The 12,861-nt window shown below is 41.9% G+C and overlaps 1 protein-coding gene across 1 annotated transcript in view; it reads left to right on the top strand.

Annotated features, from left to right (window-relative positions):
• Nucleotides 1–12,861, top strand: part of LOC124155644 (1-phosphatidylinositol 4,5-bisphosphate phosphodiesterase epsilon-1-like) — a 359,516-nt gene that overhangs the window by 1,701 nt on the left and 344,954 nt on the right. Inside the window, exons 2-3 of the mRNA XM_046529648.1 lie at nucleotides 3,550–4,162; nucleotides 8,103–8,246. Coding sequence (XP_046385604.1) covers nucleotides 3,550–4,162; nucleotides 8,103–8,246 — 757 coding nt within the window. The remainder of the gene's footprint in view (nucleotides 1–3,549; nucleotides 4,163–8,102; nucleotides 8,247–12,861) is intronic.

Below are 12,861 nucleotides of genomic sequence, written 5' to 3'. Positions count from 1 at the left end.
ACAAGCTCCGATACTTCTCCATCTCGGGTACTTTTGCATTACCCTATTGTCATACTTATGTCGCACTTTCGTAGTAAGTGGCTATTTTCATCCCATGAGTGACTTGTAGGAAAATAGGTCGGCATGGATCTCAAGCAAAGGTGCTTGAAAACAGTGGAACGCATAGAACTCAGCCTCACACCCATCACGCCCCCTGATAGCGATTTTGCTTACGATCACTCAAGAGGATTTCATTGGGTTGATGATAACATTCTCCATGATATTTGCTCCTCCATTGCCAATGCCTTTCTCCCGTTGCTGTTGTAGACTTTTTGCTGTTGTGATTTTTTCCTTAGTGTTATGTTGTGTTGTGTGTGCGTGTGTGTGTTTGTCGGTGTCTCGCTCGCGATTTCGTCGACGTAATACTTCCTTTCACACAGTAATGTTGAGGGTGCGCAGATCGTAACTCCCTTGCTTAAAATGTAAATAAATCCAAGCCTAAGAAGAAGTATTGCCGGAGAAAAGTAAAATAAGGTACTAATGTAAAGATGTGCGTATAAATGATAGAAAAACCTTAGATCCAACATGACAGGAAAAGATAAACTTTCGCTAGTCTCACTCTACCTACTAATATCGTAAAAATTACGTTCCTTTTCATGATTATTGTGAATCATATAGCCGATATATTATAACCGATATATTTTATTATCTTTATCCAGTTGAAGTTTATTGCATCATTGCGTATTGCTCGTGTATATTTTCGTAATATTACCGAAAGGTATCTACAGCAAACATTACAAAGTTAGGCGAACTTGCATCGGAAGGGACCAAGGACGTTGAACAGAAGATGAATAATTTTAAAAGCAGGGACTTAGCTCATTTCATTCACTTTTTGCTGTCTCGCAGTAGTGGTTAAGCGAAGTATTTCTCACTTCTTGATCTCATTAATTATTTTATGAACGTAACTGTATTTCCACAAGCATAATCCGTATATATTGACTAAATTTTTCAGTGATATTAGTACAATTTAATGCTTTCAATCTCATGAAAATTTTATCTTCGAAGTGAAAAGATATGAGATATATCAGAAAAGTGCACGCAAAGAGAGGAGATCACAGCAAAATGAAAAAGGCAATATAAATGGCTTCAACTTCTCTACCAGGGGTAAAATGGGTACCCCTTGAATATGCATTCAAAAGCATCCAAAATTATTCCGAATGATGGGATTGAAGTCATCTGCATCCATCAACAACTGCCCGTATAGACCAGCACGTGCATTAGACAGAGATGATCCAATTAAAGTGAATAGAAGGTGGTGCATTTCCCGTTTCAGGATGAAAATTGTGGAGGAGTGATGAAGCCCACAGTAATGTGAAACTTATTTGTAAAGTGACCTCATTCATAGCAGAACTAAGTATGTATTTTGAGCTAATTAACCGTGGAATTTTCGATGACCAGCTTTTATTCGGTAGCCAGCGAAGCAATTAAGCTGTTAATTATGGGTTAATGAGGTTAAAGCTGCCTTGAAAATTATGGAAATATATTAAATCAAAGTTCTCATTACGGTGTACCTCGATGACCACCATAAAATGCGGTGAACCTGTTGAACAACTGTGCTTTGATAGAGCATTATTTAGCCTGGAAACCGAAGTATGCACTATAGGTATCGAGTTATCCTAGATTACGTATTTTAATACCGATTATTTGTTATTAATCGATACATTTACCAACCGGACATTGTCCCCTAAAAGGGACAGGGTGATATGTATTCATAAAGTGCATTAGGTTGATAAAATATTTCACAACCGTCTATTGTAAAAAAAATTCCTCTACAAATTTCATTCGAGGTTTGTAAGCTTCTCTTAGCCGTAGAAAAGTAGCTTCGAGCCATAATGAGAAATATTCAAAGCAGCACATCCTATTCCTGAGTGTCTGGTTGGCGTTAACTGATGCATGGAAGAAATAAATCTCTAGCTTCAGAATATTTAAAGGGTGTTTGCAAGCAAAGCAGTTCAGTATCACGTTTATTGAAACGAGCCATCTCAAGCGGAAGAATTAGTGAAAAATGCTATATAATACAGTAAAAATATACTATGGAAAATGTTAACTATGGAAAATGACGTCATTATGAAACCGACGTCATTACCGCCAGACGCATCGTCTTAAATATATGTAAAATACTAGTTTTCCAAGGCGCCATATTTAGTGAATCATGAAGCATTGAATAATTAAAGACGATAGACGATTAAATTCTCTGATTGTGCGAGTAAACCATTGCTTGGCTTATACGCAAATCTGCGGAGTCACTTTTTCATTAGTGTCGACGTTTGAACCATACCTCGTATTTTAAAATTTACATGGAGATGGAATTTTTTTATTATGCTAAACGTTCAAAAAAGTGACATGAATGAGTACCCCGACAGCTATCAATTTTTTTACCCAAGGCAAACTTGGTAGAAGAAGTATAAGAATAGAAAAAAACCCTGAAAGTTTCGTAGTAATGCTCAATTTCAATGCGTAGTGACGCTTCGGCATCAACATCAAGGGTACCTGCTGTGAATAACGCGCAGAACTGGCGTGAACAACGGTGATTCGACTTGGATCTGAATGAGGAAAGAATATTGCGGACATCACTTGCAATTTTGCTCATCTCCTTCGCTGTTCGACTGTGTTCGACGACATTTCACCCGAAACAGTTGTTTTATTTCGTTTTCACATAAACATGTATTATTTCAGTATAAATTATTACTCTTCATCGCCTGTGGAAAACATTAAGTTCGAAACAGAAGTGGCAATTACGTAACAGAGGGTGTACAATGTGAAACAAGGTCGCCAGATACGTCATGATCTGTCCTACTTGGTCCCCTTACCCAGCATGAGTAACCGGAGATCATGTAAATATATGGGATACTATATGGGATAAAACAACCTTTGGGTGCAGCCTTCAAGTCTATCGCTCCATAGCTGCCACCATCTCAATTCTTCTAAAAATTTTCGAATATATTATTTCTGGTAGCTACTTTTCTACACGGCTTGCGTAAAATATGGAATGATATTGACAATAATAGAAATAATTGACGCAAGCAAGTATATTTTACCATTTCACTTGCAGTTTCTACTAATAAAAAGCCCCGAAAAAATATTTTCATATTCAGGGATGATTCAGACTTTACTCCTTTTAAGGCCGATTATGGTGGCAAAAGTGACGCGGTCGAAAACTCGAGTAGTCATAATTACGGTTGTAATTGCAAAAAAATGTAACTAATATTTTCTTTTCGTCGGCAGCCAAAGTCGCGTCAGTTTAGCTTTAGTTTATCGATTATCCGACCCTTCTAAAAAACTTGGAGTTAGAAGGAGAAACAAAATCTACGAACAAATACCCACCACTCAATGTAATAGGCGCCCTTCTCAACGCAGTCGTCGCCAACGTCGCGAGCCGTCCTCGTAGATGTCGTGCCCCAGCATGGGTGTCGTGTCTTCTTCGTCAGCATGGTCGAAACACCGGCAAAAACGCATCGCACCTCACGATCGCCGGATGGGGTATGCCCCTAATTCTAGGTTCTCCTCCAGTCTGCGGAAGCGGCGCTCCAAGTCGCACGCCAACATCGCGCCGCCGGCCGCGCTGCGGGAGGCGGCGGCGGCCGCGGCGGACGGCACGCCGGAGCAGGAGATCCAGGCGTTCCAGCGGCAACTGCAGAACCTGCCGGACTTCGACTCTCCGGACCGCCCGGACGCGGTGTCGGGCGCGGGGGAGTTCTACCACGCGGGCCGCGTTCACGTACGGCCCCGCTCCCGGTCCGTGCCCAGGGTTTCCTTCGAAGGGTCCCGCTACCTCACGCTGCCCGACCTGCCGTGGGGCAGGGGCGGCGGAGGCGGGGGCGGCCTGCCTCGAGGGCGGTCCACGGGGGTGCTGAGCCTGGACCTGGCCCCCGCGGCCCCCGCCGCCCCCGCCACCCTGCAGCCGGTGCCCGGAGGCGGGCTGGGGGCGGGGGACGCGCTGGGGACGGCGGCGGGGGTCGGAGGCGGCGGGGCCTTCGGGTGCATCAGCCGGAGGAGCAGCCTGTCTCCGTCCGAGAGGGGTGGTGGGGGCGGAGGGCCGGGAGTGGCGAGGAGGAGGGACAGCCCAGCTATCAACGTGCTGGAGACCCCTCCCTGGCACAGGGCCATCCTCAACATGGTCGAGGTGAGTCAGATTGTATCAAATTATTTAGGACTTCACTTTTTACCAGCGAATAATGGCAGTAAATTCTTCTAGGGATTTCATCCGAGTAATCTCCTCAATCTCCAACGCAACCAACGTTTCGATGAAATTCTTTTCCATCGTCATCAGGGTCAATGATGCTAGTCTTGTGTGCCAGCTTTATATATCCTAGGTGGTCATGTTGAGTCAATTCTGACTGTAGGAGGGCGAGCTCTTTTTTTATTTGCCTAATTTCTATACCTGACTCTGTTATTAAAAAAATCACTTGTACGCCTTTGGTGCTCGCTCCCTCATTTGAGGTTTTCTGATGAATAATATGCATAAATCCTACTCGTGTCGCCAACCGGGTGAATGGCCCCATCTCTCTTATTTTGGATGCTGCTGGAGGCTGTTGTTACCCCTGTAGATTTTAGCAGATTGAGCTGCCAAAACATTGAAGATGGAGCTTTCCACCCGGTTCACAACACGAGGATAATATCTGCATTCACCATGTGACGTTCATGAACATGACCCGTGTTTCATAACATGAACTAGCATCACAAGTGTAATCTGAAGTAGTAATCATTTGAGCTCAAGGTGAAACTTGAAACATAACTATGGTGTATTCTATTAGCTATTCTAATTACCATACGGGTTCTCAATTTTTCGTAAAAATTCGAACAATAGGTTAGTAAAAGACACTTGTTTCTGAATTATTGATTTTAACATTGCATTGCTTTGGGCGGAAGATGGTTGAATTTAGGAATTTTTTAATGCTACATCAGCGTCAAGAGGTATTTTTATCACGATGCCTTACGTTTTGCTGTACTTCAAAATAATTGGTATTACGTTTTACGTGATGTGGTGAGAGAAATGAATGAATCTTTCAAAGATAACCAATACGAAATCGTGTAAAAACTTATTTCAAGTGACTACTGACTGAGAGGCATTTATCTGAAAATGAATTTCATTTCAGTCACTTATAGCGATTCATTCGTTTCCCTTTATCCCATTTTCTGTTCCATTTATCCTTACATTTTTTTCGTAATCTTGATCCACTAGGGGATCGGGTTGGTGTGGTGGCTAGAGTGTTGGCTTCCCACCCGGCGGGCTCGGGTTCAAATCCCGGCAGTGGCAGAGAATTTTCAAAGACTGCCCGATCCCTGCTTGAGTGTTGTGTGGTGGACATTCCAAGCGAAACACTCCGTCCGTCGGATGGGACGTTAAGCCGTGGTCCCCTTGGCGCCTTTCGTTAAGAGCAGGCTAATGCCGACGCCGGGTTTCTCTCCACCCTTCCTTACCTACCCTTCCCTCATGGCGCAAATGACCTCAGCTGTCGGTCGCCTCCTCCAAATACCATACCATACCATACTTGATCCACTAATTTGCATCCCAACTGAGCTTTTTCAGTATTGTACTTCAGATTGATTTCGATGGAGTTAGCATCAAACATGAATCCATCGACTCCATTCCAAAATAAATAATTTGATAAAAAATTTCTTCTCCGCCGATTATCCATCATATTTTCCGGATATTATGGCGATTTTTCCGATATCGATATCTGAGAAAATGCGTACAAGAGCGGTCAAGGTGACTATACTGCGTCTAAAAGCTTAGGCAAACCTTGGGACCATAAATTTTTATTAGTATGGAAAATTTGAAAAGGCTAACCAATTAAACACTTATTACTATATATTCTTTTGCTACAAATTCTGATCCATCGTCCACTTCGTAAGCGTAAAATTTCCAGGGGGTAGAATTTCGAATCGATTTTTGAGGACATTAAAACAAGCGCTATCACTACAGTCAATGATTTTTTGATTCCAGCTTTGCCATTAAATCTTGATTGCGTGCACATTAAATTTCCTCCAATAAAATTTAATCCGTGGTTTACATATGGGCATTTATTGATGTATCTATTCCATTGATATCTTGTAAAAGAGTGAGTAGGTAATTCGAATTTCAATAAGTCATCGCAGGCTTTAGGGTATAGCATACGAAGTTTGCACAAGTAGAGCATTTGCAATCGACGACAAGGGGCTTCTGTAGCACGAGGAATAAAATGAGAACTTTTGTTATAGACTATAATAAAAGAATATTAGATAAAGATAGATTTATAGACTAATTATCACAGCGTGTATAAGTAATGAGATGGCAATCCTCCTTCTAATGCTCTTTCTACTATACCTTCATCGAATTATACCTTCAACTCATACATATATTATTAAATGTTAACGGAAAACCGCCTTTGTTTTTAATTACTCTAATATGTCGATGGCTTCGAATGAGCCTTATCCTTCCCCAAACCAGGAGAGCCTTGCCAGGATAATCCGTTGTTGAATGCCGGTAGACCATTTTTATTGCACGACCTGTATGATTTTTGCATCAACAACAATGCACGTTAACTCTCCCGGGACAAACGATTGCTCCATTTGACGTGAATAATGAAAGCAGTCGAGTGTGGTCTCAGTCACAATGGAGCGAACTCAAAAGCCTTTGCGCGTTGGAAACCAAATAGTATCGCATGAACTTGGTTTTAAGCCACCAAATTGACCCTCTAATACGCCAACAGTGACGCCCGTCACTGAGCTAGATTAGAGTTACATCACGGTTCTCTGCTTTTAGAGATAGCTTAACACCGCACAACGATAATTACCCTTCTGATCTTCACTCACAATCTCCTTATATGAATTCAGAAGGGCTACCTCAAAATGATATCGCTAACAGATTACATCGCACAGGTTGCATCATGGGGTTTGGTGTCTAGCATTGGTGTGTCGTCCGCTGAATTAATTTACCAAAACCTATACACGCGCGTGAATCCAGTCCTCTCGCAGTACCATTCGAAGTTCATAGCTGCTTTTGAGTTCGTATTTATCCAGAGAACATCAAGGTGATTGATTATCCCTCCATTCGGTTCATCTTGGAGTTTTATTTACTTCTTTGAAGTACTGAAGGAGTAAACAAACTTAAGCCAAAAGATGAACCACATTTGACGTTTATTTTTCAGAGGCTGCCTAAGATTATTTTTATGCAAGGCATCATATCACGGTTACACTTCAAGAAGTGAACAGATAATTATTTTTTAAAGACAGGTTGTCATTTTGCATATATGCGAAGTGCACTTTTATTGCTTAGATTTCAATGTTCAGTTCCGCTGTGCTAATTTTCCATTGTTCATTATCTTTTGAGATGCACGTATTTCCTCTCACTCATTGCTTTAAACAGGAGTTTCACATATTTTCCCAGAAGCCCATTTTTGCTTTCCACTTGCCTATCGACGATTGTCTGCATCAGACCGCTTTATTACATTATTTGGCCGAATTTTTCGCTCTTAGTCCATATTTTGTTTCTCCTACTCACCGTAGCACATTTTCTTTATTCGCTTGATTCGTTTATTTTGTTTTCATACCAGAAATATCATTCGGAAAGACTGTGATAGTTTATTCTTCGTCAGGACACTATGTCACATTATTTGTAACTGATTACTTCAGGCTTTACTTTGTGAAACCTCTCCATATTGGAAATAAAGAAATAAAACTTTGTAACTTGGTTGCATCGTCAGGTACACCTGTAGCACCTGACGATGTAACCAAGCTACGAAACCCGGGTCGTGCCTATAATTAAATAATAGTGAACCTTACAAAGTTTAATTTCTTTATTTCTTACATTATTTGGCCGATTTTATAGTCCCGTCTTCTTTCTTTGCTGTCTGTCCGTCTTACTTTTTCTCCTGTTCACCTTAACACATATCCTCATCATTCACTTCATTCGTATAATTCATTATCACACCAGAAATATCATTCGGGAAAAAGTGCATTCGTTTCTCAAGCCCCGTGCGCGTGTTGATGTTGTGCTGTTTCTGTATCCCTCAAACGCCCCGCACTCTCCACTACCATGTGTTCTCATATCTCCTCCCTTCGTCCTTCTCTTCTCTTCGCAGGAGTGGCTCCGCGTATCCAGGGTGGAGCTGCACAGAAACGCGCCACTGTTGCGAGAGCTTCGAGACTTCCTGGGGAAGGCGGCCGCCTGCGGTCCACCGTATGCGCAGTGGGTCTCCGAGATGCGGTCGCAGTTCCCGATCCTCGTGAGTAGACAGCAAAACGGGGCCCTGCAAGGCCAAGGGCATGCAACCCGTCTATTTTAATCTCATAAGATAGAGGAGAGAGGGGAATGCATTGTACTATCCTCCCACTCCCGTGCCTATTTTCCGACCTACTATTCTTCCTCTATTCACCCCCTCCCCCTATCTCCTTCCACCAACCCCTTCCATTGTTGCAATGACTCCTCCCATCTACCCCCACCCTCTTGACTTGACATCGCTCCATGCATCGTGCTATGAAAGGAATAAAGGATCTTATATCAGGGAAACTGCCTGGATAGTAATATTTTCATCTCCGTCCAAAAAATATACTTCCCCTTGAGATCTTTTACATTTTCATCGAAATTTATTTGTGGATGCGTATTGACCTTTAACTGGATATGCCCAAAGCATTTGACAAAACTATTAATGTCGCAAGTGCTCGTTTTATGCTTGATCAATGAAATGATGACTTAATGTTAAATGTATATAATGAGTTAATGTTTATTTAAGCATAGCCGTAAGGAAATAAACAAAAATTATTGAAATAGCTATTAAATTAAACTTGGTAATAAGCGATTGCTGAGTAAGTAAGTTTCCTACTACCTTTCTGCGGCATTTACGAGCTCATTAATAAGCAGTGATATGATTTCATGCACATTTTTAGGAAAAATGAAAAAATAGAACGAACAAATATGATATGTCCGGATATTCGACCCGGAGGAAAACGGAAATACGAGGGCTAGGTTTAGTTTCGTACCCGCAAGAAATTAAAATCACCAAGGAGTTTAGTTTCGACCCGGGACGTAACTGTACTCCCGGGAGCGAAACTAAATTAATCGAAACTCCGCTGCTCATAGTTAAGTTTCGATCCCAAAAGTTGAGAGGAGGGGGATGAGAAGGAGTAGATTTGACCCATTACGTTTGACGTACGTGTAGAGAGGTTAAAATATTGAGCTTAAAAATCGAATGGCCAGTTTTCGTTTACCGCTCTCCCTTATTGTGAATTGAAGAGGGGAATCCATGAAGGGAAAGGAGACTGACAGAATACTTAGTAAATATTCCATGCGAACCACACCATAATCGGTGGGATATTTAAAGATAATAATTTCTGCCTTCATTTATGTGGAATACATGTCCAATGGATACTTGTCCATGCCCCTCAGACCTGATCAGTTGATCAGCAGTGAGCCTGAAATATTCTAAAGCCCGAGAAAGTTTCCTCGGGTCAGTTTGCCGAGAAAACAACAAATATTTATCATGAAAAAATTTCAAAGAGTCACGGTGCAATCTGTTCGTTTCATCAATTTACTGTTACACTCAATTTTAATCCGTCTCTCGCATTTTTCTGCGGTTGGAGGAAGTGTTCCCTTCAGCTAAGTGACCGTGTGAGGGTGCGGTCTCAGTAGAGGGAGCACCCAACGAGTCTTATGCATTGTTCGCCGCCGGGACGACGAGTTTCCCTCCATCTCGGAAGAAAAGAATCCTCGTCGATCGCCATTCCCCCTTCGCGTCAGTTCGTTATGAGCTAGTGCCCTCGCCACACTGAGAAGTGCGCGCCTGTGTTGTCAAATTTCATGGAACTCCTTCGTTTCGCGCTGTCTTCAGCGTCACCACGGAGTATGAAATCGCTGGATAGCTTGGAATCGAAGTGTTTCTCTTTCCCAGTGGAGGAAATGGATTATATCCTCAAAAGAATCCTCGTCATAATGTGTTACTGCAGGCGAAAGTACAGTATGGACTTTTATTTGGTGAGTGAGTTGGGTGTGATTTGTATTTCGAGACTAGCAGTGGTGGTATTGGTGAATGTCTTGGCGCAAAAATATCCCTAACCCCTAAAAATCCGACGAGATTCAGGTGTATGCATCTTCTTCGACGTTTTGGATTACAGTGCTCTAGATACTTGGTGGCAAATATTGTGTTATCCCCTGTGTCATCGGGAAATGTGGTGTTTTATAGCTCGCGAAGAAGTCTGCTGTGATTTATTTTTCGTATTTTTTGGATAACCATTATTATGTGGGCTGAAGAGTGAAGAAAAACGTTTCTCTGTATTTTTAAATCATATTTTAGCTCTTGATAAAATGGGTTATATTAAATATGCGTTCGTGATTCTGTCTTCTTTACAGAAAAAAAGTTCAAAATAGATATAGGAGCTGTTTTTATGTAATTTTTTTATTTTAGAGACATTACGTACTAAACATTGACGCTCGGATGCGTTATCAGATTTTGCTCTATATCATCACCGCCTTATGATAAATTTGGTTATTTGTTTACACTGGGTAGAGAAGGTGTATGTGACGAAAATTTAATCCTGGATACTTGATTCCAGAAGGAATTCGGATACTCAATTGCCATCCCGGGTCGGAGGGTGGAATGTTGGTTAGACGAGGTAAAGGAAGTAAGATAATAGGATTTTTATAAAAACATTAAAGAGAGTCAGCCTATTTGTGAATTAAAGAGGGGGATCCATGAAGGGAAGGGAGACTGACAGAATAATTAGTAAACATTCCATGCGAACCACGCCATAATCGGTGGGATACTTAAAGATGATAATGTCTTAAATAAAGGAACCAAAATTACTCGTGATGTTTCGATTGAAAACGCACCATATCTTAACTACATAAACTTTGAGCCAAGCGCTCAGATTGGCTACGAGTTTGCCGTGTTGCCGAATGCCTTGGATACATCGCGATCTCCGGCAGGCAAAATATTCGAAGTCATAAGTATAAAAATAGTGCTTTTTCGACCTAAACATCAGCACTAATTTTGGTTCCTACTGGCATCAGCTATCAAGGTTAAAATTTCGTGGCACAATTTTTTTCCGCCCTTCATTTGAATTAAAATTTCGTGCATGTATTTTGAGACAAGAAACTCGGCAATCGTCTGAATAGATATTTCACAGTATTCTTGTTCAATACAGTCACCTTTAATTTTCCCCGTCGTTAAGTCATCCAGTCGAGGAAAGACGTATGAAGTCCGCAGTTTTTTCTTTCTTTCTCTCCGTGCGGTTTTTGAACGCTTTGTCACCTAACCGCGAAGTGCTTCAAATGAAGTTGCTGCTCCCTCGTTTGTCCGTGCCGGCACTTCCTTTTTTTAAGACACGAACTCTCAAGTGGCACCGCTTCCGCCGGAATTCGCTCCTTACTTTTATTTCTTTTTCTTTCGAGACACCCTCGGGGTAAAGGGCTAGTAAAAATAATTGAGCCGCCTGCAGTAATTTTTTTTTCATTCTATCTCCGAGGAAGTCAAAGAGATTGAATATTGCTTTATTTTATTTATTCCCATACCACCGAAAACATCTCACATTTTACTGAAACGTCGGAGTTCTCAACAATTTCTCATTGGCACAAGCACGAACAACAATGCCATAGATAGGGGCAAACCAACCAGGTTGGACTCAAATCCACGACCTCTTGTTTTTCAGGCGAGGACTTTACTTCGCCGCCTCCGAAGTAAATAATAGATAGCAGAGTAGCAAGATTCCTCACTCAAAATTCTTAGATCTGTTGATATGAGGACGGCAGGGCTAAAGTTTTACCTACAATTTCGGTAATCTTCTGCGTGGCTAGGGCTGAGTAGCATTACCGATACGATCAAGTTAAATTTTTCTTCAGAATTAAGTTATGGAGTCAAGGAAGGGCACATGAAATTGGTTGGTTACTTTTTCCGTGGGATTTTGAAACGCTTTGTCACCTAGCCGCGAAGTGTATTAAATGATGATGCTGCTACCTCGTTTGGCTGTGCCGACACTTCTCCTTTTAAAGACAAGAAGACCCAAGTGGCACCGTTGCTACCGGAATGCGCTCTTTTCTTGTTTTTTTTTTTGCCGAGACACCCCCGAGGGGGAAAAAGGGCAGGTAGAGGTGCCGTGCCGCCTACATTTTATTTTTTTCAATATATCTCCGAGAAAGCCGGAGAGATATATTTTTTTAGTAAAAATAGAGATGAAGAGAGAGAGAGAACCCTCGCTAACTAACAGGGGGTGTGTGTTGGGTACGGGTGGTTGAGTCGCCTCGCCTGAAGGTACCTACCCCTTTTCTTTTTTTTCCCTGAGAATTCAAGTAGTTGCCCCACCAGCTTTTCCAGCCTTCCCTCGCCTACTATACCTCTCGAGTGTGGCGTTTTTTCCATTGTAATCCAGTCGAGGGACCTTGCTGCTGTTGCGTGTTCTCTCTCCGAGAGACCAGTCATCCGACGTGAGCATGCTCGCGGAGCGTATCCCAGCAGCGGGGAGGGAAAGGTTTTTGCGAAGAAAGAAGTGGGAATCTTGGGGAAAAATGGAATGGAGGCGGTGAAAAAAAAGTGGATCGGTGCCATGGGGAAGCTTTATGAGAGGGAGACTACTTCTTTCTTACTTCAGGGACTATCTACAATTGTCTGTGTAATGGAATATACTCGTTATTGTATTTGAAAAGCAATAGCATTCTCACTTCTCTATAATGCTTTAATCAACCTGGGTGTTGGGAACGTAATGTTTTGCGATGTGCAGAGTAAGATACCATTAATTTTAGCTTCCTTTATCACCTGTAAATGGCTACAATTGAAATAACGATCGCCTGTGTGCAATTTTGGTCAGTTACTTGCCTTATTTAATAAGGGCCGGCTTTTAATTACCAGGTTA

Source organism: Ischnura elegans, chromosome 3 (assembly GCF_921293095.1).
Source record: "Ischnura elegans chromosome 3, ioIscEleg1.1, whole genome shotgun sequence".
NCBI lineage: Eukaryota > Metazoa > Arthropoda > Insecta > Odonata > Coenagrionidae > Ischnura > Ischnura elegans.
The sequence above is the reverse complement of the archived record's forward strand: the minus strand, read 5'-3'. Positions and strand labels throughout refer to the sequence as shown.